Here is a 27,367-nt window from a genome sequence, read left to right as displayed (position 1 = left end):
ATTGAGTACCAAAGACACGCTATAAGTCTCTATAGGAATATTATAGTGATTTTTTAAGGATCCCACCCTCCCATAATCTTTTCGAGTCCATGTCTCACTCACGCAAACCTGTCATCCCCTTCTGAACCTGCGCTCCCCTCCTCTTAAAATAAGCAGGAGTGTGTGTGTTGTGTGTGTGTGAGTGTGTTGGAGTGGGGTGGGGGGTTATTCAAAGCGTCCCACCTCCTTCTCTTCCAGTCAAGACGCTCCAAACTTGTGGAGCGCACCGCGGAAACTCTCCATAGAGTAAAAAGCTCGGCTCCTGCGTCGGGACAGCACCGAGTGGAAGGAGACGAGACAGCCCAGATAAAAAGTAAAAAAAATCAGCCGTAACGAGCGTCGGGAATGACGGAGGGGCGAAATGGTCCTCCAGCCGAGCGGCACATGTGAGCCCAGAGGCCACCGGTAACGTTTTATTTCAAAGTCGACGGGGATAAGGACAGTAAGAAGAGAGAGAGCAAAGGGGAAGGAGAGAGATAAAAGTGTCTAACAGCAGACTGTCAGAAGTGTCCTCTCGCCTCGACATGATGGTCTGTCTGCCTGGACTGAGCTGGGTCCTGCTGAGCGCTCTCCTGCACCCTGTGGCACCCCGGGGCGCAGACCGACCGGACAGACCGAGGCAGTGCGACGCACCAAAGTCGGTGAGTCGTGCTGGTTGTGACCGCGGGTTTGAGGGGGCTACATGAGGGGCTCCCACACTTTCTCATGTCAGGGAACCCGAAGATACACATTCGACCACGAACCTGCATTTGATACGATTTGAACCCCATTTGAGAAGATGTTGTTAGTTACAGAATTGGGGTGATACCCAAAAGTGGGGACAGTGAAAGCTGTAATCAGAATGGTTATCCTAATGTGTTCCTTCAGGCTAACGTCTGGGGAGTGAAATAATAGTGAAATAAAACTATTCTTCATTTAGCTGGTGACCCACTGAAACCCCTTCAAGGACCCCTGGAGGTCCCGCGGACCCCACTTTGGGGACGACTGTGCTATATCACACCCCGGGATGTTGTAAAGTTAGCACCATGTTCTATTATAGCGCCTTATGAATGTGCTTACTGTAAATAAGGTCAAAGGTTTCGGCCGTTTTTAACCCATGATTGCTATTTATTATTGCCCTATAATCTGTTTGATGTGAAATGAGTTTAACGGATGATAAAACGAATATGCAGCTTGGAATTAAATTAGAAATGCAGTATGAATACGGTATAATTACAGTTTTTATGTGGATTATCATATAAAGCCTGGATAATTACTAAAACAATATAGAACAATATATAGACAATCTAACAATCCAACAATAACGACAACATCAGTAATAATAATAATAATAATAATAATAACAATAAAAATAATAATATCCTAAGGATAATAATAATGATAATGCTACATTTTTTCCATGGATTTTTTTTGCTAATATCTAATTTGAGTGACTACAGGCTTTAGCTGTGTGTCATATGGTTCCAGGTCCAGGTAATGAAGGTAAATCCTCAAGCAACACATGCATTGGCGCAGAAAAGCTTCAGGCTAACTAACTTGGTCCTGAGCTTCCATGAACGAAGAAAAGCTGTGGGCCTTGGAAATGAAAGCGGTTGCCAAGAGAAATTGGTGCCGCTCGCCAACTTTATGGCTGTTTATGTGACAAAAGCAAGTGGGGAACACCCACGGGTGACTTGACTTCATGTGCATTTATTTGGAAAAGTTTCACTGACCTTTCAGAAGTGATCATGTTTCAATGCAACACGGCCTATTAAAACACTTATCGGGCATATTGGTAAAATTATGGAGTGGCTTGAATTCATACCGTGAGGGAGTGTGTAGCAGTGCAGCAGGCGGCTCTACTCCACTTCAATTAATGTGAGTCTTCTCTAATCTGAGCCAGGCCGGGCTGTCGCTCCCGTCTGTCTCTCAGTGTGAATTTATCATGGACGGAGGAGATGAAGGGAAACTTAATTAAAATCATGACTGCAGACATCACGTCCAGCACACGCGCCGCCTGGCTCTACTGCAGATTCCCCGCTACAAAAAAACCCCCAAAACAAAACAGCAAAAGGCCTCACAACAACAGAAAAATTACATGATCTCAGCAACAGGCGAATTAACGTATAAAAAAATGACACATGCAGTTGTCTATAAGCAGTGTTATTAAGACATTGGAGGAGGTCATTAGGGAGTCGTTAGAGATCACAGGCTTTTGTTTCATTACGGCTACGCGGATAATGGAACTGTTGTCAGAGATCATTGAAGGCTTCGTGCTCCTTCTCTTCATGTGATTTGTAATGCGTCAGTACAGTGCTCTCTGTTTTCTGTTAAAAGTAATTACCCCCATAAAAAGGAGCCCTGAGCTCTGGAGCAGAGAAGTCCATGTAGCTTTAGCAGAGGGATCTCGCCTCTCCTCTGGACTTAGACAAACTCCACCGCACTTTCCATGTTCTCTTGAATCTAAGTCTTATTTTATGGATAGGCCGACGCGCACATTTGGTCGTTAACGATTGACAAAATGCTGCATATGCAAAAATTCTCCAAGTTTGCGTGTCTCCAAAATATGATGTAGAGGGAGAACGCACTGTAATGCGATCCAAACCTTTCCCGTTAGCCCAGTGTCGGCCGGGCCCGGCCAATGTGAAAATTGAGTTAGAAAGTTAGAAACAAACTCTGTTTAAACATTTCAGTATTTGCACAGGCTAAACACTCTGAAATTAAATATAGCGCTCACTATTTATTTTGTCTTGGAAAAGACTGTGCCAGAAATTATGTTCGTTGCAGTTAATTATGGTGATAACAGAACTCCCAAATGCACAAGACGACTCTACTAGCTTTTGGCAGTCATTTGAAAAGCTTCATATGACAAATGCAGCATTGGCAGCATGCAGTATAATTGGGACACAGTTGAAGGAAATCTTGATTAAATTTTAGAAGTAAACATTTTCTAAGAATAACTTTATTTTACAGTAATAGGTTCCATCCCCTGTCTGCTTGATTACCCCATGCCTCAGAAGCCAGAATTTTGATATTGTTTATAAACGCTTGTTCATATTTCAACGATGCCAACATCAAAGTATTAATTTCATGGTGTCACAGCACATGCACAGCACATTTGCACAGTGATGTATGCTTGCAATACAGCGTTATGCTCATTTGCCATGGTTGTGATTATTTGATTTCCATCATGCCATTGTTTTGTATAGACATAACCACAATAGACAAACACTTCCTGTAACCTAAGCCATAAAACATAAAAACAGTGCTGTACGTATGGCTGTCAGCACCAGCACTCCCTGCCTGGTTCTGTAAAATTCAATTTCACAAACAAAAGTAGGTATCGTAGTGGGGTCACAACGAGGCCCAGATTTCTTTCAGCGTTTGACTTTTATGAGCTCCAGTACAGTATATTTGCACTGCGGCAGCAGCCTTCGAAATCCTTCCCAGCCCAAAAGAGGCTTTGGCAACCGAGGTATGCACCTCAACAATACACGGGGGTCTGTTTACAGTCCAGAAGGCCCCTCTATAAACTCCCTGCCTGCACCACAGCAGTGTACGCTCACAGCACAGCCCAGAGCTGACTAGACTTCATACTTCCCCTGCCTTCATCTCAAAATGGTATTCCAATATTTAACTTGTTGACCTGAGCCCATGAGCCAGTAAACCACAACAGAGGAAAAATGTGTCAACTTTAGTTTTAAGGCTAGTCGGGCAGTTTCAAAATGATGGTTCTGGTATTTTTCTTTCCTCTGACTCTATACTGACTTTATACTTTTACATTCTGCCTCATTCTCTCTTTCCCTTCCCTTCTCTCGCTCCTCTGCCTCCTCCACAGCAAAGTGACATGAACTCCTTCCTGTGGACAGTGAAGCGTGAGCCTCCTCACCCGCCTTCCTACTTATTTGGTACCATCCACGTGCCCTACACCCGGGTCTGGGACTTCATCCCTGACAGCTCCAAGCGGGCTTTCCACAGAAGCTCCAATGTTTTCTTTGAGCTGGACCTGACCGACCCTCTGACCATCTCCAAGCTGACCAGCTGCCAGCTGCTGCCGCACGGGGAGAACTTGCAGACCCTGCTGCCCCGCGACCTGTACCGCCGCCTCAAACGGCACCTGGACTACGTCAAGCACATGATGCCCTATTGGATGACGGCGGACCAGCGCGGCCGCGGCCTGTACGCCGACTACCTGTTCAACGCCATTGCAGGGAACTGGGAGAGGAAGAGGCCCGTGTGGGTGATGCTGATGGTGAACTCGCTGACGGAGTGGGACGTCAGGTCCCGCGGGACGCCGGTGCTGGACCTGTTCCTGGCTCAAGAGGCCGAGAGGATGAGGAAGACGACAGGGGCGGTGGAGAGGGTGGAGGAGCAGTGTCACCCCCTCAACGGGCTCAACTTCTCTCAGGTAATGAAATTAATTTATTTTCTCCTTTTTTTGCATTTTATCCACTGCATTTACACGGCACCCAGTCTACATACCAACTGCACCCCTATATGTCCTTTTGCTTGCAGAAACGTATTTCTTAAGACACTGCTTTGAGCACTTTGAATAGACCCTGTATGTGACAAATATAGAAGTAGAGAACTGCTCAGCCTGTGTGTGTGTGTGTGTGTGTGTGTGTGTGTGTGTGTGTGTGTACAGATTGAGGGTGTTGCATCCCTTGAAAGGAACAGTTGGGAATGTGGGAGAAGACAATGTATGGGGGAAATTTTTTTTGATTAAATCCTGTCCGCTGGAGACAGCTTTACGGTTATGGATGTTCGTTGACCTCACTAAACAAACAGACACAACAGCTGAATCGGCAGAGAGGGTGTCAGGCTGAGCGATGTACATGCAGAATAGATTAGAGAAGGTGAGAAATACGGAGAGCTCTCTCTTTCATTAAAGCAGACTGTCTGTCTGGGTCCCTGCGGTATCGCTAGTGTCGCACTGTAATCGGAGAATGAAAGATGAACGAAATAACCTAATTACTTGATGAGCGAAACATGGGGAGTATGTCCGTCTTTTATTTCTCCTGTGATGGTAAAAAGATGAGGGGAACATATAGGTCTATTTAAAGAATGGACTTGGATTAGTCAATTGGAGGTCACCAATCTGGACGCTGGAGTCTATTTTCCAAACTCTGGGAGGTCTAGAAAAATCTGTGATGAGCCTTGACAGGACGGGGAGGATGCGCTCCTCTAATTTATGCTCCAATATTATCTTTGCTCCACATTAAGAACAAAGAACATCTGAATATGTGCGTGTGTGTTCATACAATACACACAGAGACAACCAAACACATGTGTTTTGCATGCACGCCACACACGAAGGTACATAAGCAGCACGCATTGCAAAGCCCCATGCACGCACATCGGCGGTGTGGAGCAACAGAATCTGTGAGGGCCTGAGCCTCCATGTGACAGGTCCAAGGGGCTAATTTGAGAGGCAGCGGGCTCACACAGCCTCTCCTCTTTCATCAGCACCTCCTAACTACGCTGTCAAAGCCGCACTGAATGCCCTGCACATGCCTGGGAGCTTTACTACCCCTAGAAATAAGCTTGGCTCGACTCACTGTGCTTCTCAGTAGCGAAGAGGACAAGTGCTAATGCCGTTATGAGTGTTTTGCAATTTGTGTAGCCTATTATATGCATTAGACAAGTCTTTTTCTTGTGATGTTAAAGGAATTCATGTCCTCTGTCTTTTTCAGCTTTAAACTGTTCTCAGTGTAACTGCCCTTAAGTTGATGTGTATTTAGTGTGGCAGGCACAGCAGTTGCCCCTAATAACAACACTGTTTTAAATTACATTGTAACAGGGTTGAGTTGCGGTACAGTATCCAACTGTTGGAAGCAATGTTTCTGTTTCCTGAGAATTTCCATTCGACTCCAATATGTATCGAGGGAGTGTCCTCTATTGTTCCTCAGAGAAAAGCAAAGGGAGAATGCATTGAATTTACAAGGGATGATAAAGTCAATATTTTTATGAGACAGGTGTTCGTTGAAATTCAGATAACCTTTTTATTGCCATGGAAATTCATTCAAAATTGGATGATGAATAACTTCAATTTCACCCCAGCAGAGCACAAAGTACTGTTGGACTTCTGACTTCTGACTTTCCAGATATGTACGAGAGCAATTCAGAGCTGAAATGAAACTGACATGGAAACCATTATTCTCAATTATAATAATTTGCGATATAATCTGAACACTATGGTTGATTGGATCCCTCTACGCTTGATTGGAACAGCGATGAGGTCAGGAGGATGGATAGACGAAAAGTCAAAGAGAAAATGTGTGGGTGGGAGTCAGGAAAAAGAAAAGTGAGACCCAGAGAGAGAAAGACAGAGACGGTAGAGATAGAGACTGACTAGAGGATAGAAAAAGTATAAGAGTGTGGAGGGGGGAGTAAAATGCAGGGAGACTGATGTGCATCGTGTCAGCGCTAACTCTAATCTGAAACATGAGCAATGCTTCAAGAGAGATCTAAGTTGGGAAAGGTTCCAAACCCTGCCGGCCCACATAATATTTGTTCCCAATAAAAGTAGCTGCTTACAATATCCTGTAACTTTGCCGCTCTGGCGTCGCCGAGGGGCTCTCAGGAACATGAACGGCGGTGATTCATCATCCGCCGTAGGTTTTTCACCGGCACCTGGTCCCAGCGGTGCCAGCGCAGTGGGGGGGGGCTGCATAGAGGCGGGTGTTCTCGAGGCGCGGGTTTGTCCGGCTTCACCCCGGCTCAGCTCCCTGGAGTGTGGGACGGCCGGCGTCACTGGGTCAGCCATCGCTTAGGGGCCGGTGACCTCAGAGGAAGTAGTTTTTGGACGAGTAGAGGTACCGTAGATAAATTGTCGCCTCTGGGTAAGGAGGCGGTGGAGGAGGTATATTAGTTGCAGGTTGTAGTGGTGATGTAGGTGATGGTGTATGTAGAGAGAGAAAGAGAGAGAGAGAGAGAGAGATGCTAGGTGTGCCAGGCCTCGCAAACTTGGCAATGAGCCTGACAGACAGACTCTCTTCAGACCATTAGGTGTGGAGCTCTTTGTGCGCAGGGGTTTAGAGGCTGTGGAAACAAAGGCAGGCCGTGGTGCATGGTTCTTCTCCAGCTCCATGGAGGCCGATGTAGGTCGACAGCTGGGCGGGCCAGCCAGTACCAAAAGGCTTTCCTACGGCACGCTATAAGCACCGAGGGGGAACGGCTGGAGGAAGCCGGGCCGGCTAGAAGGGTGCAAGCTGCACAACCAATAACTCCTACCATACTTCCTCTCCCCAAAGCCATTGTTCATTTTTTCAAGTTTCCTCCCATCTAAACTCAGTGCAGATCCTTGAATTCATCTGCACAGTCATGGCTCCATAGTGTACACATTATCATTCATCTCCCTTAAGATGCCTACACATCATGAGTTTCTCAGCGGTATCACAGCAGTAAGGTGATCTATGTTCCACTGAGATATATTATCGGAGTTAAGATGTGGAACAATGATGGTTTTAGTGCAGCGCTGCTTTTGGGGGAACTGGAGGGCTGCTCCAGCCTGTGGGCCTCTCTCACTCCCAGCATATAAACACCCATATTTATTTTCCCTGGGTCGCGTTGCAGCCGAGGCCGCTGGCCCATGTCGGGGAGAAATGACATCATATCGGTGGCGCCTGTCTCCTGGGCAGGGGTCGAGGGTCACGGTGGGAGGTGGCGGTGGAGTCGCGGAGCAGCAGAGCGGTAAGGAGACTGGCAGTCTGCTGGGGTCAGCCTGGGCACTGCTGAGCCGGCAGGCAGGCAGCGGCCAATCAGATAGAGCAGAGGGGAGCCTGTCCAACTCCTGACCAGGCAGAGTTTCTACCGACAAGGGCTATTTTCACTATGCTGTGACCTGTGGAGAGAGGGAGAGAGACAGAGAGAGGGAGAGAGGGAGAGAGAGGGAGAGGGAGAGAGAGAGAGAGAGAGAGAGAGAGAGAGAGGGAGAGGGAGAGAGAGAGAGAGATGGCTGTCTCTAGACCCCAGTATTGTCACCTCAGGGCCACAGAGGGGACTGGGTGAAGGAAAAGAGGGACAAGGATCTGGTTTCTGCTCAGCAGGAGACTGCATGGCCTCCTCCTCCTCCTGGTGAGGAGGTGCCCGGTTTAGAGCTCCAGCACGGCGGCTCAGTGACAGTCTGACATGTCTATTTCAATCAGTCCGACTCCCGTCCCGGCCCTCCGCTGGTGAAGATGTTAGGCTGAGGCTTTCTGTTGTGCTGACACGGCATACGAGCCTCACACATGCTGTGGGCAGAGCGGGGAACTTTCTGGATGATGTGGCGAAAATATCATATGTATGAAAATACGTTATGAAAAGTACATGACTCTGGGATACTAACCACTGAGTTTACACGCTGTGGTCTGAATGTGCAACTTTCATCTTTCGGGGCCAGGGGCATTGCCTTTCTCTCTGTATAGACCCATAGTTTCCATATTGAGCTGGGAAATATAGGCATAATATTATATCACAATATTCATCTAATTTTGTACAGTATAACTTTATGTGATGGTTTGGTTTATACAATTAACGTTATGCTTTATAAAGTACATGTCTCTAGGATACCAACCAATGATTTAAAACAGATTTCAAAACAAAATATCCTTGCAATGGTTTACAGTAAAATACAGTATATAGCCAGGAGCTCTGCCTTTTTCTGTACAGATCCAGAGTTTTGTGGCTTTGCATGAGTGTCATTTGATGAGCATTTGTGGTATGTAGTGAATATGATATTGTGAGAGCAGGGTAGTGAATATCTCCATGGGTTGGGCAAGGGTTGCTGAGAGCCGCAGCGGAGATGAATTCAAAATATGACTCTCTCATGCGTCGTATCATATCATATCATATCATGACAGAACACTTCACGTTGTGTTCCTTGGACTGTGTTCACCTAAACAAGACATTTTTAAAGGGGGGAATTAAGTAACATCCGACCTTACCCCTAGTCAAATATTTACATTCCACGGTGGGTGTGTAAGATTGGGTTCGCAGCGATGTGTTGGCCACAGAGTGATGGAAAAAGCAGTTTTGTCTCCATTCTGCTCCTTTCTCCTCTGACCTCCTGGCTCTTCTTGGATCTACGTTCCCTCTCTTTCTCCCTCTATCTTTCTCTCTGACATGTCCTGAGGCTCTGGTTGTCCCATTGCTAACCCATTGCTCATCTGCACACACGCACACACGCACACACACACATACTGCATACACACACACACACACACACACATATACTGCATACACACACACACACACACACACACACACAAAGAGACCGAGAATGGAAAAAGAGGTGGAAACAGAGGAGGAGAAGGGGAGGAGGAGATTACCTTTAAAGTGTGCTGGCGACGTGCATCCCCCTCTTTAAGCGTGACATCAGAGGGTGTTTCACATCTAAGCTATAATTACCTGCACAAATATGTGGAAAACTGCGCGGCAACACGTATCGGGCCGATCATCTGGCCCTGTCGGCAGGCAGACGGCAGTCCCACTGTTGCACTAATGACTTAATAGGCCCCCTTAATGACCAAATAGCCCGCTGCCATCCAGAAGCACTTAGACAATTATGTGCTGGCCAGAACACTGCAGGCTGACGGTGAGACGGAGGGAGGCGGAGAGGCCGGATGCGGACGCTGAGAGAGCGAGGGCACTGTAGACTTTACAACTACGATGTTTTAACTCTTATTTTGTTCAGATTTTTGACTCCAGCACCTGATACCTAATAGGAAAAATCAACTTTAAAACACTGAAACACTGTAAAAAAAACATAGCAGATGTGGCGTCGTATTGAGATATTCCAGCGCAGCTACAATGAAGTTTGATAGAAGAAAAAATTTAAACTATCTAAACATCAACGGTAACGGTTATGGGTAGGGTTACTTAAGGTTTTGTCGCTCACGCAAGGTGTCAGTCGCTCACAATCAAAGAGCGAGGGCTTCTTTCTAAACTCACCATTTTGCACCGACGTTCAACAATCATACAGGGAGAAATGTATCGTAGAAAAGGCAGAGATACCAATTTCTCTACCGACAGTAGCCCCATTTGCGTTTTGAGTAGCTATAGAAGCGCTGCTTTTATAGCTACTGCTATTGCTATCACTCTCTCCACCTACATTCACCTACACGGTTCTCTGGGGGTTGCCGAAAGTCATTCTGGGAAATGTAAGAAATCACTAACTGAAGTAGATGTAGATGAAGCAGGTTGAACGAAACTTCATCACAAAATACCTCCTGGAATGCATTAAACACCATAAATTGATGATATCTAACAGTGTAAGAGTATCTGAGGATGGATTTTTCCTTTATTCTGTATACCTTGTGCTTTTCCTAAATATTCCATTACCTGACAATGAACTCAGGCTGGATAATATGCTTCAATCTACCCATGAAGCTTCTGTGTAATCTCAGCGTTCCTCTATAGGCTCGCTGCTTTGTCTCAATCGTGGACCCAAGGACTGTAGAAAGGTCATGTCCCTCCTCGCTCCTCTGAGTACCTGGGAGGACTGTGTTTAATGACTCCACCACATTGTCACTGAGCGCAGCGGGTTGGAGCGCTCTTCCATACTTCAGCGGTCAATGTGCCAAACCCATCCCTCTGTCCCTCGCCCACATTCCCCCTTTGGTGGATGGAATGAGCGTTAACTTTCTACCTAAATTGTACCGGCCTCACGTCACACTGTGGATCGTCCCTGAGTCCATCTTCACTCGGCACTCCATCTTCCCCTCAAACGTGGACCAGCTTAAGCACGCACACACGGGTGCACACACACACACACACACACACACACACACACACACACACACTGTAGCCTGTTTCTATATAATTATTTTGTCATCGCAACAGTGGAAACTCTAGTAAAGTGAATGGGTGTTGAGGTTTTTTTTCCTAGAGGCAGGTAGTTTTAAGGGGACACACACACACACACACACACACACACACACAGGAGGCAGTGTGTTGCTTTGTAGTACTCAGATTAGTTATCTGTGGTAACATTGTAAATTTATCAATTAATGTAAACAGATCCACAAAACACTTGGCAGCACAAGCCATATATTGCTATGGTGTGTGTTTGAAGTGGGTAACACAAAAATACTTTAATCAAAGAGTAACTCTGTAACATAGTTAAGTTAATAATGGAGTAAAGTAACAATTACCTTTAAAAGTAACTTTTTGCAAAATTGCACACACACACACACACACACACACACACACATTGCGGTTCTATATCTGCATATTTATTTACCAAACAACAGAAACTATAGTAGTGACTGAAGCGGAGGTTGTTTTCTGTGGGCAGGTAGTTTCCAGGAAGGTGAGGTTAACTTCAGGTTGTCCGGGCCGGAGGCTGATTGATCACAGACAGGAATGCGACCGACTGATTTCCTCAGAAACCCACTCGCCCCCTCAGGAATGCTGTTGTCTGCTGGGATGCCGTTGTTTTTTAACCTTTGTTTAAACAGGTTAGCCCTGCTGAGATCAAGGATGTCTCTGCCAATGGATAATCTGAGATGTGATGTGTGCACTGTCAAAACACTGATGGTGCATAACTTATAATTCAGATATTTTTAAAGCTGCAATCCAGAATTATTATTAAATTTTTATGATCTGTTCACACCTGTGCTTGAAGAGTTTGACTTTGAGATGGGATGTAAATGCAATGTAACCTTTTACAGTCTGGAAATACATGAAAAGCACATGTTTAACTGTCACATACTGTTAGTCAAAAACGCTAGGGATTGGGCCTTTAATGTGTTTATCTAATGAAGAGACTCTTAGTCGACTTTAAAACTTGTACGGCCTTGTGGAGCGAAAGAGTGTGTGAGCCTGGAGTTGTTCTTCCTCAGGAGTGCAGTAGCAAGGCTTTTACCCATAAATACACATGGAGATGTGGGGCTAAGTGGGAAAAACTAGCGGGGTGCGCTATGGCTCCCTGCTCACCGATTCCCACCCACACTATGTATTTTTTTAGCCTGATATTCAGTCTGAATGGCCATTTCGTTCCCACTCCATTATTCAGCCTGAGATTGCCTCCTTGTTAGCCGTTTTCTGTGTGTGGGAGATGATTTTCCCCAAACCAATCACTAGTGGCTGACGTATCCGGCCGCTCTGACGTTATTTTCAGTGACACTGATGCTGGGCGTGTTTACTGTCGGTATTTACTGTCTTTGCAAAGATAATATGTTGGTTAAAAGGGTGATTTCAAAAAATCTATTCTGCCGAAATGGCAATGAAAAACCGCTGCGATAAACGGTTCAAACTTTAGTCCCGCCCGCAAAGGCGCCGATTGGCTCGATTGTTTCTCCAAGTGAGAACAAGCTGTTGACAAGAGCAACACCGGAATCTCTGAATCGCTCGACAAAATCTGAAAAGCCGGCGGGATGCGATTCAGGAGTCTAGAACCAGGTTATATTTTATCTAAACATCCATTTGAATTCTTTTTTCCTGTACCTGTTGCGATGTTAGAGATGTCAACTTTTACGTAGAAATAATAACTTTTAAACAGATATAAATTGAAACTTGTGCCATCGCTGGAGAGATAGCTGTGCCCCGCAAAGATCCAGATGGCCCGGGTGTATCTATAGCTCCCAGCGGGGGAACATGGAAAAAGATTGCCAGTGCGCCATGGCATGTAGCTTTCCATGTTGGAGGCTCGGTGGTCCGAGATGAGCTCAGTGGACCGGCCTGCTGTGACATCAGCCTCACATATTACCAGACCTCTCACACATCGCTTGCCAGCAGTCATAAATAGGTGCCAGGAGAGAACAACTCTGTGTGTGTGTGCGTACGTGTGTGTGTGTGTGTGCGTGTGACTCATAGCCGGGCTTGTCAGGGATTATGGTAGCATTAGTGGAGCCCTCTCATTGAACCCTGTTTTAATGCGACCCATGCGTCTTCTCTGCCCCCTCTGCCCTGTCCCTGTTATACACAGCCCAGTGGAGCACTTCAACTCTACTTAAACCCCCCACTGCACCTCTCACCTTTCTTTACCCCCTTCCCAAACCCACACTCACCCTCATTTGCACTCCCATACCATTCACTTATATTATCCTGCCTAATCAGATAGGCCTAATGCTGTTCTTTTTTAACCTTTATTTATCCAGCAAATGTTTCCTGAACATGCATGTCTTTTTTTTTTTTTACCATGCTTCACAATCACACATTCACACTCAGAGCTATCAAGTACTCAAGTACAAAAACACTTTCATCCCACTACTGGCTTTATATACAAAGTGATTTATTGGATCAAAGTTTGTTTTTTCTCTATAAAACCTACTGTTTGCCACTGAGAAGCTCCACTGTAGGTGATGGGAGTTCAGTTCCAATTTAACTGGAAGCTGGGAGAGCAACTTCATTTTCACTCCCATACCATTCACTTCTATTATCCTGCCTAATCAGATAGGCCTAATGCCTTTCATGGTTCTTTTCTAGTTTACTTTTTTTAGCCTTTATTTATCCTGCACACTTGCATGTCTCTTTTCAGGAATATCATTCTTTGCATTCACACATTCACACTCCGAGCTATCAAATACAAAAACACTTTCATCCCACTATAGTGGCTTTATAGACGAAGTGATTTATTGCGTCAAAGTTCATTTTTTCACTATAAAACCACTGAGCAGCTCCAATGGAGGAGAAGGAAGTTGAGTTCAGTTAGTGCAAATTTTACTGGAAACTGGAAACAAAATGGGAGAGCACAATTTAGAAGTGGAAGCTGTGCGTTACTCACCTCACACTGTAACAGTAATATGCAGGGACAGTTTTTAATAAGCCATGATCTAATGTAGGGCTTTATTGTACTGGAATATACTTTTCTCCCACTATCACTGCTCCTCTTGGTTCTCTTTCCCTTGCCTGTGACAGAATGAGCATTCACCACTGCTATGCTGGGTTTCCCAACGTCTTAAAGGCTTTTCCCACTGACCTCATCGGCTCATTCAGATTTCTAAAACCTCTCTGAAAACAGTCTAGCTCAAAAAATGGTGTATGCGTATCTCCACCAGTCACAATCCCAGTCAAATTGACGTTCAGGTGTGCAGCAGGTGAGCCAGAGTCACTAATGCAGTAACAGCTGCCCTTTTTCATTTATTAAGAATCCGTTGTTGCTCCTGCTTTGACTTGTAAACCGCTGATTTGCCTGTTTGGCTTGATCATAAAAATTTGTTTGTGAGTTCCCTGGAGGGAAAAGTCAAACATTAAGTTAATCTTTGCTCCATTGACTTGCAAAGGAATAAAGAGGAACTTAGAAACCAAATTCTGATGGCTGCTTTGCTGTTCACGACCGGGCCCCGATGCCGGTCCCCAACTCCCCGACCGATGTGAAAACCGCCAGTTGGAGCTCTTGAAACACGGCTCCACTCGTAAACTTTATTAGGGAGCACATAAATCCTCTCATTCCTCCTGTCTCCCCCTGCACAAACGGGTGGAGTGACGCCCGTCCCAATCTCCCCATCTCACTGTACCTTTCAGTTCCCAGTCCCACGGCCCATTCCAGAGGCAGGAGGCAGGCAGACAGACAGGCAGAAGGACCAGCAGGGAGACAGGCAGGCAAGGAGGTTGGCAGGGAGGGGACAAACAGAGGACAGGCCAAGTAGATAGGCAGGGAAGTACTGCAGTTTGGTAGCGAGGGAGAGAGCTAGACAGACAGGCGGGAAGCGAGATATAAAGACATGGAGGCAGAGAGACAGGTAGGTAAGGAGTTTAACAAGGAGGGGAGTTGGATAGATGGACAGACAGGCAGGCAGGGGAGAGAGGCAGGCAGGCAGAGTAGCAGGCAGGAAGGGAGGTGGAGAACCAGAGAGACAGACAGGCAGTCGGGGAACCAAGAAAAGCAGACAGGTAGAGAGACGGCGAGGCGGGGAAGCAGGAGACAGGCTCCAGTGCCGTTAACAAGGCCTCAGACGCAGATGCTCTGGTACCGACACACACGGCTTTGCAGGGATAGATTACCACAGAGAGGAGTGAACGCACAAACCCAGAGCTGCACAGTTCAAACAGTCAAACCAATTTGAAAAATATTACTACTCAGCCCAAACCTTTACACTCCGATTACAGGCCTGTTCTCAGTCAAACTCCACTGTACTCTAGTCTAGTAACAACTAGAAGTATTTTCTTTCAAACACTTACAGCACATGAGAAAAGCTCTACCTCTTGTGCGCATGTCAGTCTGTTTGTCTGCATGCCTGCAAGTGCAAAAATCAAGCCATGGATGCACATTATTGCGATGCATTTACATGACAAGCACTCTATCCCTTCTGTGTGTGTGTGTGTATCTCTGTGTTCGGCTGCTTTTCAAATACCATGCCAGATCAGCGGATTAACACAGCGGAGTGTCGGGCCAGCGTTTGGAAAGCGATCCCAAAAGAGCAGCTGATCTCCTGGATGGGCAGCGGGCTTAATGCTGCTGCAGCCCTCATCAAAGTCCTTCACTTTGATTAACAACAGCCCCCCCTTTTTTCTGTTAACCTCTGGCCGATAAATGCGTTTTACCCCGGCGTGCCCTCGGCGGCTTGGGGGATTTCAGGCATTTGCAGCATTCAGGCCTCTATTTCACCTTTCAAATTCGAGTTCCCAGAACTTTCTCTTGAGCCGGATTGTCTGAGGGAGCCGGTTGCCTTCGTCCTCGCCCTCCAGATGACCCCGCCCCGTCGTCCAAAGCCCCGACAGCCACCGCATTTCACATCCTCTACACCAACCCCCCACTGCTGTCGAACATGACTTTTGTTCAGTTCCCTGTGACTGACACAGACCTGGGCCAGTTCCTAGTTGCAAAAAATTCAGTGTTTGTTTTAACCTGTATGCAGTACCGGATAGATGGGAGTTACCATATCAGGATCATTCAGATTCAGTGTCAGGTAAGCTGTCAATCACAGAAAAATACACTAAATTTACATTCAAGCACTTTCCTGAACTTATGTGAAAATTCCTACCCATCTGGCACATAAGAGGGAGAAAAAAAAATGAAATTGGCTGCCCTGCTGTTGACGTGTGACCTGGTCAATCCTTACCACGAGAGAAAAAGGACCAAGCAAGAGCAAAAAGAAAAAGAAAAAGGGATTATAAGAAAGAGAAGTGGAGGAGCAGGGAGAAGTGGGAAGTGGGGAGTGGGGAGTGGGAGAAGCAGAGTAGCCCCCAACGCCACTCAGGAGCAACAGGAAAGAGAGGAGAGGAAAATAAAATTGTTCAATTTGGCGGTAGAGAGTGGTAGAGAAAGAGAGCAAAAAAAACAATAACACAGGAAACCTTTCACTTTCTCCACTCGACAGTTCCCTCTCTGCCAAAATAAAAAAAAAAAAAAACACTAGGATGCTGCTGTGAAGTTTCTCTCCCTTCCCTTCTTCTTCGTTTTGAGGTTGTTTCTCCCTCCCCCCCTCTCTCAGATCTCGGTCAATTTCACCTGTCATTCACCAGTGCAGCTTTTCCAACAGTTCCTCTACCTTTCCCAAGGCATACACTCTCTTGGCGTCCACTGGAACAGTTTAAATATAATATCAAACATATGGCAGCGTTTATGGAAGGTAAATGAGATGAGAAATCAAATTTACTTAGAGATTCCTACCGGGACTGTGGTCCCTGAGGGGGTGGCGATGTTTAGGGATAGACTAAATGATGGGCAGCTGCAATTACACCCACAAACTGAGTGGGAGAGACAGAGATGGAGGACAAGTGAGAGAGCCAGGAGGAGAGAGGATGGGGGAGAAGTTGAGAGAGAGGGTCTCTCAGTGGGTGGCTCCTCTCTCCTTTTCCTCCCTTTCTCTTTCTATTCCCCTTCTTCCCCTCTCTCCCTCTGTCTCTCTCCCTCTCTCTTGTGGGTGTGCATCATGTGACGATGTGTAATTGGCCTGTGGTCGCAGCAGAGTTGTGCAAACAGATTAGCAGGGAAACATGTCAGCCCGAGGGGCGGTGGAGGTGAATGTGTGTGTTGTGTGACTCACAGATGTGGGACTGTGTGGGAAATGGTTTGATGGAGTAAAACCTATATTAATGGTGAGCAGGTGGGGCAGTTGACTTTTAAACACACAAATTCATAATCATATAGGCACACAGGGAGCGTTGAGGGCTCATGACTCGACACACATTTGCACATGCATGCTGAATACAGACACATGCGCTCTTGCACACACATGTTCAACGGTTTATTTGCATCCACTGAATTCAATTAGATTTACACAGAATTTAAATGTTCCAGAGGTTCAGTGTGGTTTGAGGACATTTAAGGATACAAAAGCATGTTCTCTGCCACACAGCTTGGCCATCAGTACAGTACAGTACTACTGCAGAGACTGAACAGAATTTCACTGGGTGTTTGGTCTATTTTGGGATCAGTCTGACATTGTTAAACCTCTTATTTTCTTTGCACACTTAATTTATAAATTCCATCGTTCAATTATGTTTTGTTTATTAATACCTCATTTAAAGGCAGTAATGAATCCCAGAGTTTCCCTTTCCATTGAATAGGTGAGGTAGAGCTGCTAACCCACCTAAAACATTTCTTTTAGTCTTTATGAAGTTTAGACTAAAAGAATTGAAACTTTCAGACGCTTTTCCACCCTGACAAGAATACAGTTCTGGGGGAAACATTGAATACTTACAAAGTACAATGTACTTTTTTGTCATGAAAATGGTCAAGTTTGAAGACATTGAAAATAACGGCACAAAAGAACAGCAGCTTCAAAAACCCATATTGGTCGAATCCTAATAAAACAGAGCTGCAGGGAATGTGATTAACTCTCCCATCCTTGGTCTAAAATACACAGTAATATACAGTTCGGTTCACAGCTGAAGTTGACTTGATGCTGCACAAGTGAGCATTCCTGGAGCTGAGCTAAGGAGACAGAGCGGCAGAGAGAGAGGAGAGAGAGGGATAAGAGTAAGCAAGAAAGCTCCTGAACATACGAGCCCATTCAGATATGTGAGTTGAACTTGGCTGAGGAAAGTCAGTGTGTAAGCAGACGCAGTAATTGGTTTCTGATGCCCCTGTCAGCCTTGTGCCAGACCACCTGCCTGGGGTAGTAATAGCATCCCATAATATACCACCCAATGTGGACGGCCACCTCATTTTGCCCTGAAACACCCCAACCCCCCCTTATGTCTCTATTCCAAGATCTTTCACTCTTAAAAAGGACGTGTCATTTTCAGCACAGCTGTATGTCGACTTTGGGACAATACACATTTGTGTTACTTTCCAACACAACATATGAATCACTTCTTAAAACATATTTTTATAGACTTGGTTTTATGTAATGACCTTTTATTGCTGTTTTTGACCTCTTTTTTATGGCTTTTGCCTTGCTTTTATATCTCTTACTCTGTTTTTATCGCTTTTATTGTTTGTAAAGGGCTCCTTTGTTTCGAAAAGTGCTATATAAAGATTATAATCTTTATGCAGAGTTTCATTCCAAGATGGCCATTATTTGAAAAACAGATTAGTCTAATAGTAATGATTGATAAACAAATACGGCAATTTTCAAAGGATGGTCTCTTTGGTTGTTTTTTAAAGGACAACCGATCAATGATATTTTTTTTCAAAATGAATATATCAAATTTTCCAATATTTTGTTAGTATAATATGTTGCAATATGTGTTGTTTATTAACATATATTGTGTGATTAAATTATGCAGATATGTTGAACAGGACGAATGCTTTTTAAGAGTGCACTTTTTCTCTGGTTCTAACTTGGCTGTTGGCTGCATCCTCATAGTTCACGGAGGTATTGGGTTTTGCCATGGCATCTGTCCCTGCTTGTTCCAGGCTTTATTGTGACGGTCGAGTCAGCCAATGGCACGGGGTCCGCAGAGACTCTTCCTCGCCACCGGCCTCCACCGGATGTCTTATGTCACAGAGCAACTTTACAGAATCTGCTAATATAAAAAATATGGACTGGGCTCAGCGTGGGCCAAGCCATGTTCTTCTGCGGATTGGCATGAACAAATCCCATGTTTTTGATAGATTTTTCTGCTGTTGATTCTCTCAGGTAATAGTCTCAACGCCTCGGGCGACCGACAGAAGCCTGACAGACAGACGATGCAGGCGTGCGTGCCGCTGTCGTCGGCCAAAAGCTAGATCTTTGTGAAAAGCTCACGGAGAGAAAGTGAGTATTGGAAAGGAAACACAAGTCTATATTATCGGCTTGCCAAAAGGCAAAGGGGAGAGTGAGTGAGAGACACACACAGAGAAAGAAAGAGAGACAGAGAGAGAGGCCAGGCCCCCTCAAAGCCTCTGTAGTCAGCTGTGGTGACGGCCAAGTCAAGCACTTGAGAGCGGTGTGAATGGCTTTTTAATGCCTGCTAACAGCCGGGGTATTTAGCGGGATGGAGGGATGGATGAAGGGATAGAGTGAGGGTTGGGAGGGATGGAGATAGGATGGGGGTGACGACAATGTGTGGACACGAGGTCCCAGCTGACCGCTACCGCAACACTGCTGCCCTCGCCACGGGCAGTTACACTAACACTGCAGGACTCAGCTCCAGACTTGTTTTCTTGCTGCCCAGATCACATTTTTAAAGCCCTGGTCTTGTGTTTGACTCTGACCTAATTTGTCTTGGTCTCATCTCAGATATTTTTCTTGAGGTCTTGTCGTTGTGCCTGAGACCAACACAAATGATCTCTCAATTATGGGGAAATCACGGGTAATTCTCTCCATTGCTCTATCTATGGATGAATGTCCAGCTGGCTGCGGATTACACACTCGCCCACGTTAGATTTATATGCTTTTGGGAAATGCTGTCCAATACAAGTATAATTCAATGTCCAGTACAGTACCAAAAACAATTTTCACAAATTTACACACTATTGTGGCATTGGCCAGAAATAAGGTGTGGGCTAGTCATCATCTTGACTTGGACTTGACTCTTGTTTGGTCTTGGTCTTCACACAGGGTCAGATAGAGCTGCTCTTAGTCTTGTTTTGGACTTTAAAGCGGTGATCATGACTGCAGCACTGACTTGCATTTTCCTACAGTTGCCTCACGACACAGCAGCGTAGCAGACCGGCCCTGTCTGAGACCTTGTAAGCCTGTAAATGTGTCTGCAGATTGTGGGAAGCCTAGGAATTCATATGCACAAAATCACAATACTTTTATCCTCTGTTCGCCTGGTTGACTCCTTTTCTGGAGAACTCAGGCCACGTGATATGCATCCAGATATTGTCAACACCAGTGATTTGAAAGACTGATGGCAAACGGCCTGCATGAATCTGTGTGTGTGTTTTTGTGTCCAGTCTGCATTTTGTGTGTGTATGCGTGTATCCATATCTGTGTTCCTCTGTGTCCAATCTTTCATTCCCTGCAAGAAACTTGCCCTCTCAGACAGCTACGACCTTTGACCTCATAGAAACTAACTGGTCTGCAGATAATCAAAAACAAACAGGGCGTGCAGATGCTTCACTGGACATCTTGTGCATCTTGTTGTTACAAGGAATGAATTAGTCTTGTGGTGCATTGCCAAGGGAGGAAGTAATGCCAAATAAATGGAGACTGTTGCTACTGTCAGAAAACAAACCTGCATGTCCAAAGGGTCTTTTTTTTTTTTAGTAAAAGCATGCCTGAAAAACAAGCATTTTTGTAAATATTAAATGGCTTTCACTGGCCCTGGGGTCATGGAACTCAACACATGCAATAAATAATATGTAATGTATCAGCCCAAGTAAAAAATCTGAAAAACATCAAGAGATACAATGTTTTCCATGCAACAGGAGGCTGCGTTGCTGCTGAGAGCCAGAACCCGTGTTTATCAAGATTTTCAAGAGGAGGAGTACTGATGTAAGAACTGGTCAGGTCATATAAACCACATAAACTCCACTATCTAACCTCAACACTGCTGCTGTTTACACTAAACGGTCCCTTACTCAAACAAAAGCTGGAAGACTCCCTGGAAACCATGGGAAGAGAAGATGAGAATGATGTTGAGGGGAAGATAGAGAGTGAAAGAGACAGAGAGGCAGAGAAAAAAAAAATGACAAGGAGATGGTTAAAGAGGAAAAAGAAAACAAACAGAAATGAAAAGAAAAGTGCTCTTTTATATTGATTTCATATAGTGCAAGGAGAGTAAAGAGTTCCTCCAATCTGCAGAGGTGGAAAGTAAGATAACTAGTTACACCTACTTAAGTTATTGTAGTTATAGTAAATTTTTAGTGCAATGTTACTTTTCCGTGTATTTTTTCAGAATCTGTACTTTTACTTCTACTTACTTCTTCTTCTTCTTCTTCTTCTCTACTTACTTCTTTAAACATTTTTGACGTATTTACTTACTATTTACTGGACTTTACCTCCCATAATTGATACTATAGCTTTGTTGATATCAGCTAAAAAGGAACCATCCCCAAAACTTAACTTGATAATGAACATTAAATGACCATCAAATTGTGCTGGGACCACACCAAAACAGGCAATTCATTAATTTCGAGCTAATTTTATGGACTCTAACTCTGACTAACTGAACTTCTATTTGCGTAAAACATTTTAGTGCCGTTTGAACCTGATGTGGTCTGCTGCCAGAGTGGAGAGACCAAACCCCTGAACCACTGAACCACCGAAGGCCCCGAACCATCCAGCCCCACGGCGCTGAATGTGCCGTTTAAGCAAGGCTGCTCCTCCTCACACCTCACCCACACCCCACAACCCCCAACCACACTCCCCTGGGGCAGCCTGATTATTTGTCAAAACCATCAGCAGTTTCTATGAGGGGGGGAAAAAAAAGAATCCAGAGAGTGTGAAGTCTGGTTTAAGTCTGCTAGATGTTCCAGGAATTCCATCCGTCTTCACTTGGGCTAACCTGGGATGGTGCGGAGAGGGGAGTTTTTTGGTTGGGAGCGCGCCAGGTTTTGGGAGAAACCTTCGGGCATGACTGTTGAAACGGTGGACATTCTCCCCCACTGTAGCAATTTTCTTGCTTCTCCTGTTTGTGGAAAAAAAGCTAAAATGCTTATCTTGGATCGGTTGCGTTCGTCAGCGCACCAGTGATTGTGGATGAAATCATTTTGAAGGATGTCTGGTTTGGGGTCAGTTTTTCTGGGGCAGCGCTGCCCACCCAGGAGGACCTGCTGATCTGGCTCTTGTAAAGAGCAACTTGATTCCACTTTCTCTCCCAGAGAAACACAAATAAATTCCTTTTAATCAGCCATGGGTTCTTTGGGGGCTCATTTGGAAGGAATGTAATTGAAACTTAAAGTAACATTATTCATAAGGTGAAATGTGCTTTGGTAAGCTTGATTTCCCTCTCCCACAGCTGGCCTTTGATATACTCCTGGGTAATCTTGGAGCGGTTTAGATGAAGACACAATTATTCGAGTCGGCATGGAAGCAGGCTTTGAAAATGTCTAGGAATACTCTCTGAGAATTGTAAAACTCGCAAGAGTATGGAAGACATTTCAACAAATGATTAAATGCAAACGCTCTCCATATCAGGAGAGGCCCTTGGCTCTTACTTCCTGTCTGTCTTCTTCCCTTGTTCCCTGCTTCCCTCCCTCCGTTGGCTTCTGTCGCTCTCTGGAAGTGCTGAGGGGAAAAGGTCCTGAGTTCAGCTCCTCTGAAAGGGGATCCAAACCGCGTGCTAACGAGAATGCCAAGCCTAACAGGGACTGACAGCTCATCGCAGTGAGGAGTGCTGTGTGTGTGTGTGTGTGTGTGTTTAGGGTTGGGGGCTTGGGGGTTGGTGTCGGAGCGTGCCAAATATCTGTGTGCATTTATTTTGAGAAGGCAAACATCCCTGGTGCAGCTTAATAACTCACTTATTTTGTCACACGCATGCATGCAGGAATGCACCCCTACGCACATAAACACACATAAAGACATGCAGCGTCAAAGTGCGCACGCACATACACACACACACACACACACACACACACACACGTCAGTCAGTCAGTCAGTAAGTCAGCAATGATAATCTATAGGAACTTGATTGGAAAGCTAAGGGGTTAAATGTCCCTCCCCCCACCCTCCACAACTCCATCATAGCCACAACCACCAGTTTTCTCCACCCGTCTATCTGCGCTGAGATGAAAAGCAGATGGGTCAGGGGGGTAGAGAGAGAGAGAGAGAGAGAGAGAGAGAGAGAGAGAGAGAGAGAGAGAGAGAGAGAGAGAGAGAGAGAGAGAGAGAGAGAGAGAGAGAGGGGGGAATGAAACGGGGTGTAAAGTCAGATGAAGGCAAAGAGGTCAGAGAGATAGAACAGAGGGACAGAGAAAGTGCTAAAGAGAAATGATACAGGGAGAAAGAGGGAGAGGGTGAAGAGGTCACAGAGGGCAGAGAGAGAGAGAGAGAGAGAGGGAGAGAGAGAGAGATAAAGGCAGCCGAGAGGTCAGGCTGGGAGCGAGGGAACAGTCAGCCGTTCTCAGATGAAAGGAATCCACCCAATCCCCTCAATGATAAACATGTGTCTGTGTCACCCGTCCCAGCAGTCTGCTCTATCTGTGTGCGTGCGTGTGTGTGTGCACGCGTGTGTGTGTGTGTGTGTGTGTGTGTGTGTGTGTGCGCACGCGTGTGTGTATGTGTGTGTGTGTGTGTGCACGCGTGTGTGTGTGTGTGTGTGTGTGTGTGTGTGTGTTGTTCACCGTTGCCGACACTCTGACTCCTGACAGCGACAGTGCCGATGATGATACACACTTACACACACACCGACACCTCGTCCACCATTTTGGCAACAGCAGGAGAAACACACTGCATGAGTGCTAACTGACACAAGCCATCACACCCTCAACGCAACACTAGCCAGACACCAAGGCATCGCCTCCTAGTCTCTCCTCTCCCGTCCTCTCCTCTCCTTTCCTCTCCTCTTTTCTCCTCTCTTCTTCTTCTTCTTCTGCTGTCCTCACCTGCCTAATCCTTGCTACTCACTTACACCTACTTCTCCTCCCCTCTCCTCATGTCTCCACTCCACTCATTGCTTCTCCTCTCCTCTCCTCTCCTCTCCTCTCCTCTCCTCTCCTCTCCTCTCCTCTCCTCTCCTCTCCTCTCCTCTCCTCTCCTCTCCTCTCTCCCTTCCAGCAAGGGCAGTAACCCCCCTCCCCTCCCTCCCCTCCTCCCCTCTGGAGACGGAGGCTGAGAGAAGGGCCTCTGTGGCTCTCTGTTGACTCACCCACCTTCCTGGAGCGTTGCCATGGCCACTGCCTGGCCTGAAATGAACCGTGTGTGTGTGTGTGTGTGTGTGTGTGTGTGTGTGTGTGTGTGTGTGTGTGGGTGGGGGTGGATAAAGAGAGAGCAGGGGGTTCGTGGGGGAGAGGAAATGAGGAGAAGAGAAAGGGATAGTGACCCGAGGAAAGAGGGCGAGTGAGAGAAAGTGAGAGTTTTGTTTTGTTTTTGGGGGGAGGTAAAGATGATTGCGCTTGTTCCTGTTGTTCAAAAGAAAAAGGCCCAGGACTGCAAACATTTGTGTGTGTCTGTGGCTTTTTTTTGTGTGTGTGTGTGTATGTGTGTGTGTTGATGCCAGTGTGCATTTTTATTGTGTGTTACTTCCTTGTGCTATTTTCACAACAATGATTGTGGTGGGGAGGGTATTTATTTGTGGAACTGTCATTCCCCTCCATTCTTCTTCTGTTGCCCTGAACTGCACCAAGCCTCTGTATTTCATGTCAGCTACGACAAACAGGGACGGTAACAGATGTGGTCAGCAAGCCCCTGTGTGTGTGTGTGTGTGTGTGTGTGTGTGTGTGTGTGAATGTGTGTGTGTGTGTGTGTGTGTGTGTGTGTGTGTGTGTGTGTGAATGTGTGTGTGTGTGTGTGTGTGTGTCCTCCACTGACGACCGGCACGGAGCCATTGAAACCACGGCTACTCACCCGTGACCACCGACGATTGGGTCACTGGCACACACTCATGCATGCAGGCGAACACATAAACACACACTCACTCACTCACACACACAGACACACACACACACACACACGCACACACACACACACACACACACGGAATGCATAGACTCTGGTACTGCATTATGTGGCTCCATTTCCACTCAATTGACTTTGACAGATATTGTTTTCAGTGACCCTCAAGTCGATAGTATAGTGTGTCAGTGTGTGTGTGTGTGTGTGCGTGTGTGTGTGTGCGCCTGTGTGTTTATGTGTGTATGTCCCTGTGTGTGTGTGTGACACATACCATCCTCATTCTAGTTAACACACAGGAGCCTCGGCCTAGACTTCAGCGCTTAATTAGTGTCAAAGCCAATGTGTTGCTGGTACTAAACCAACAGTGATCTAATAAAATCCCAGTGTTAATTAAGATAGGCTTTGGCCCAGCGGGGAGTGTGGTGAGATGGAAACTGAGAGCTTGGTGAAAAAAAAGCGCTCCTTGGCTGAGACGAGGTCACCAAAGCTACACATGTACACATAAATACACAGACACACACATGAACACATCAAGTGAGCGCACTCGCACACACAGATGCACACACACACACACTCACATGCACAATGATTTATACCAGGACAGGAATTTCTAAACTTTCTCAATCTTTGGAGGAAAAAAAATAAAAAATAGCCTCAGCCTGAGCGACCCATTCTTCTCAGACCATCATAGTACGACCAGAAACAGGCTAATGACCCATTTTGGGCTCGGACCAAGAGTTTGAAGAAACACTGGTCTATTTTATAGCTCCGAACAGAGAAGGGATCTCATCTCTTACAATAACAACCAAATAAACAGCTCTGGAAACTCATAGCAGCTTTGATGGGAAATTGTTTCCTCTGTGGTGAGACTTGGCCCATTAAGCCGAGGTGTGTGCGCACGTGTGTGTGTGTGTGTGTGTGTTTGTGTGTGTGTGGGTGTGTGCGTGGTGGCCCCAGGGCCAGTTCAGGCAGACAGTTGGTCTGCAGTCTCAAGCAGCGATCAACAGAGAGATAACACTTAGGTTAGGCCGGGGTCAGTAGGTACTTGTGTTTGTCTGTCTGTCTGTGTGTGTCTGTGTGTGTGTGTGTGTGTGTGTGTGTGTGTGTGTTTGTGTGCACATGTGTGCGCTCTCATGGCTGCCCCCACATGAACAAGAAGTGTGTTGTACCTCCACATGTTCAGCCGTTTCCATCCCGACACCATTCTGTGTCTGCGCCCCATCAAACCGGCTCCTGACAGCAACATTTCCACGGTCCCTTCGGTTCCACCCCGGTGTGGTCCTGCAACACAATACAAGCTTCAGTTTTCCTCTCAGGCTTGGAACTTCACCATTCCACATGCATAGTAAATGCGGTATTTGTAAAAATACAGGGATTTGCATTACTGCACCTTTCATCCATTAAAACCCGACATTAGAGGTTTCACAGACATGGATTAAGCCTAAGCCTGAGGCTAAAGTAGGTTTTCAACAGAGATCTTCTCTTGAAAAATCCCTAAATTAGTAAATACCGTATTACTCAACACATTGCAATGTCTGAATTCATCTGCTAGAAAGTAAAAGGGGCAAATTAGCACATATTTACTGAGAAAACATATTATTTGCATATTTTAGTGCAACAAAATCAGTCATATCCCAAAAATAACAGTAGTAACAATTAAATATAATACAGTAGTAACAATTAAATATAATAGTGTTTCAAATTATTCTTAGTTGTTTGGGGGTGTTACCAAATCAAGAAATTCTGATGATTTCAGATACATTTCCAGTCAAAAGAAAGACAGAGAAATAAATAATAATAAATAAATAAATTCAAATAGTCTAAACTTCTTAATGCTTTCCCCCTATGGGTCAGTCATCCATATGATACTCCAAACAGGTTAAAACAAACACTGAGAAATATTTGCAAATACCATTTTACTGATCTCTGATACTGCTGCTATTGCTGCTCCTACTCCTAAAGGGTATTATTCTTTATTTGCTTTCCATTAAGGACGAACTGGAGAAGTTGTAATCTTGTTTATGCAGCACGCCTCCCGTCTCCTTCAGCCTTCCTCTCCGTCCGTCTGGCCCGTCAGACGATTAGCGGCCCGTTTAAAGCCACAGTCCTGTGATTTGTTGGTCGGGTCGACCGCAGGCCCTCAGCACTGCTGACCACGTCTGCCCTTGAGCCTCACCGGGCTGCACACACACACACATACACACACACACACACACACACACACACACACACACACACGGACAGACATAGACATTCCCATGTGTATATTTACACCTACACACAAACATACACACATACACCCACCCACCCACAGGCACACCCACACCTACGCACACACACACAGACACACACACACACACTGAAACATGGGTCCTTCCCACAAGCTGGTTCCCTCTGTCAGAAGCCTGCTGAGCTGTGGTCCAAACCCAATGTTTTCCTTAATAGAGGGTATGGGTGCTAAAACTATTAGAGGCAGCAATCATAGTCTTAATCATATTGGATTTCTTCATACCAAGCACTTTCCCTGGGAGGTTGGATGGACAGGGAAGTGT

General features: G+C 45.7%; 1 protein-coding gene across 2 annotated transcripts in view; it reads left to right on the top strand.

Annotated features, from left to right (window-relative positions):
• The first annotated feature begins 303 nt into the window (after positions 1-303).
• trabd2b (TraB domain containing 2B) overlaps positions 304-27,367 on the top strand; it is a 71,877-nt gene continuing 44,813 nt past the window's right edge. For both annotated transcript variants that reach the window (XM_071526132.1, XM_071526131.1), the window contains exons 1-2: positions 304-680; positions 3,857-4,426. In XM_071526132.1, the coding sequence (XP_071382233.1) occupies positions 564-680; positions 3,857-4,426 (687 nt within the window). In that variant the 5' untranslated portion in view covers positions 304-563. The remainder of the gene's footprint in view (positions 681-3,856; positions 4,427-27,367) is intronic.

Source organism: Centroberyx affinis, unplaced genomic scaffold, assembly GCF_046629955.1.
Source record: "Centroberyx affinis isolate AG114_WGS23_722 - 3 ecotype Tasmania unplaced genomic scaffold, CSIRO-AGI_Caff_v1 ptg001386l_1, whole genome shotgun sequence".
Classification (NCBI taxonomy): domain Eukaryota; kingdom Metazoa; phylum Chordata; class Actinopteri; order Beryciformes; family Berycidae; genus Centroberyx; species Centroberyx affinis.
The sequence above is the reverse complement of the archived record's forward strand: the minus strand, read 5'-3'. Positions and strand labels throughout refer to the sequence as shown.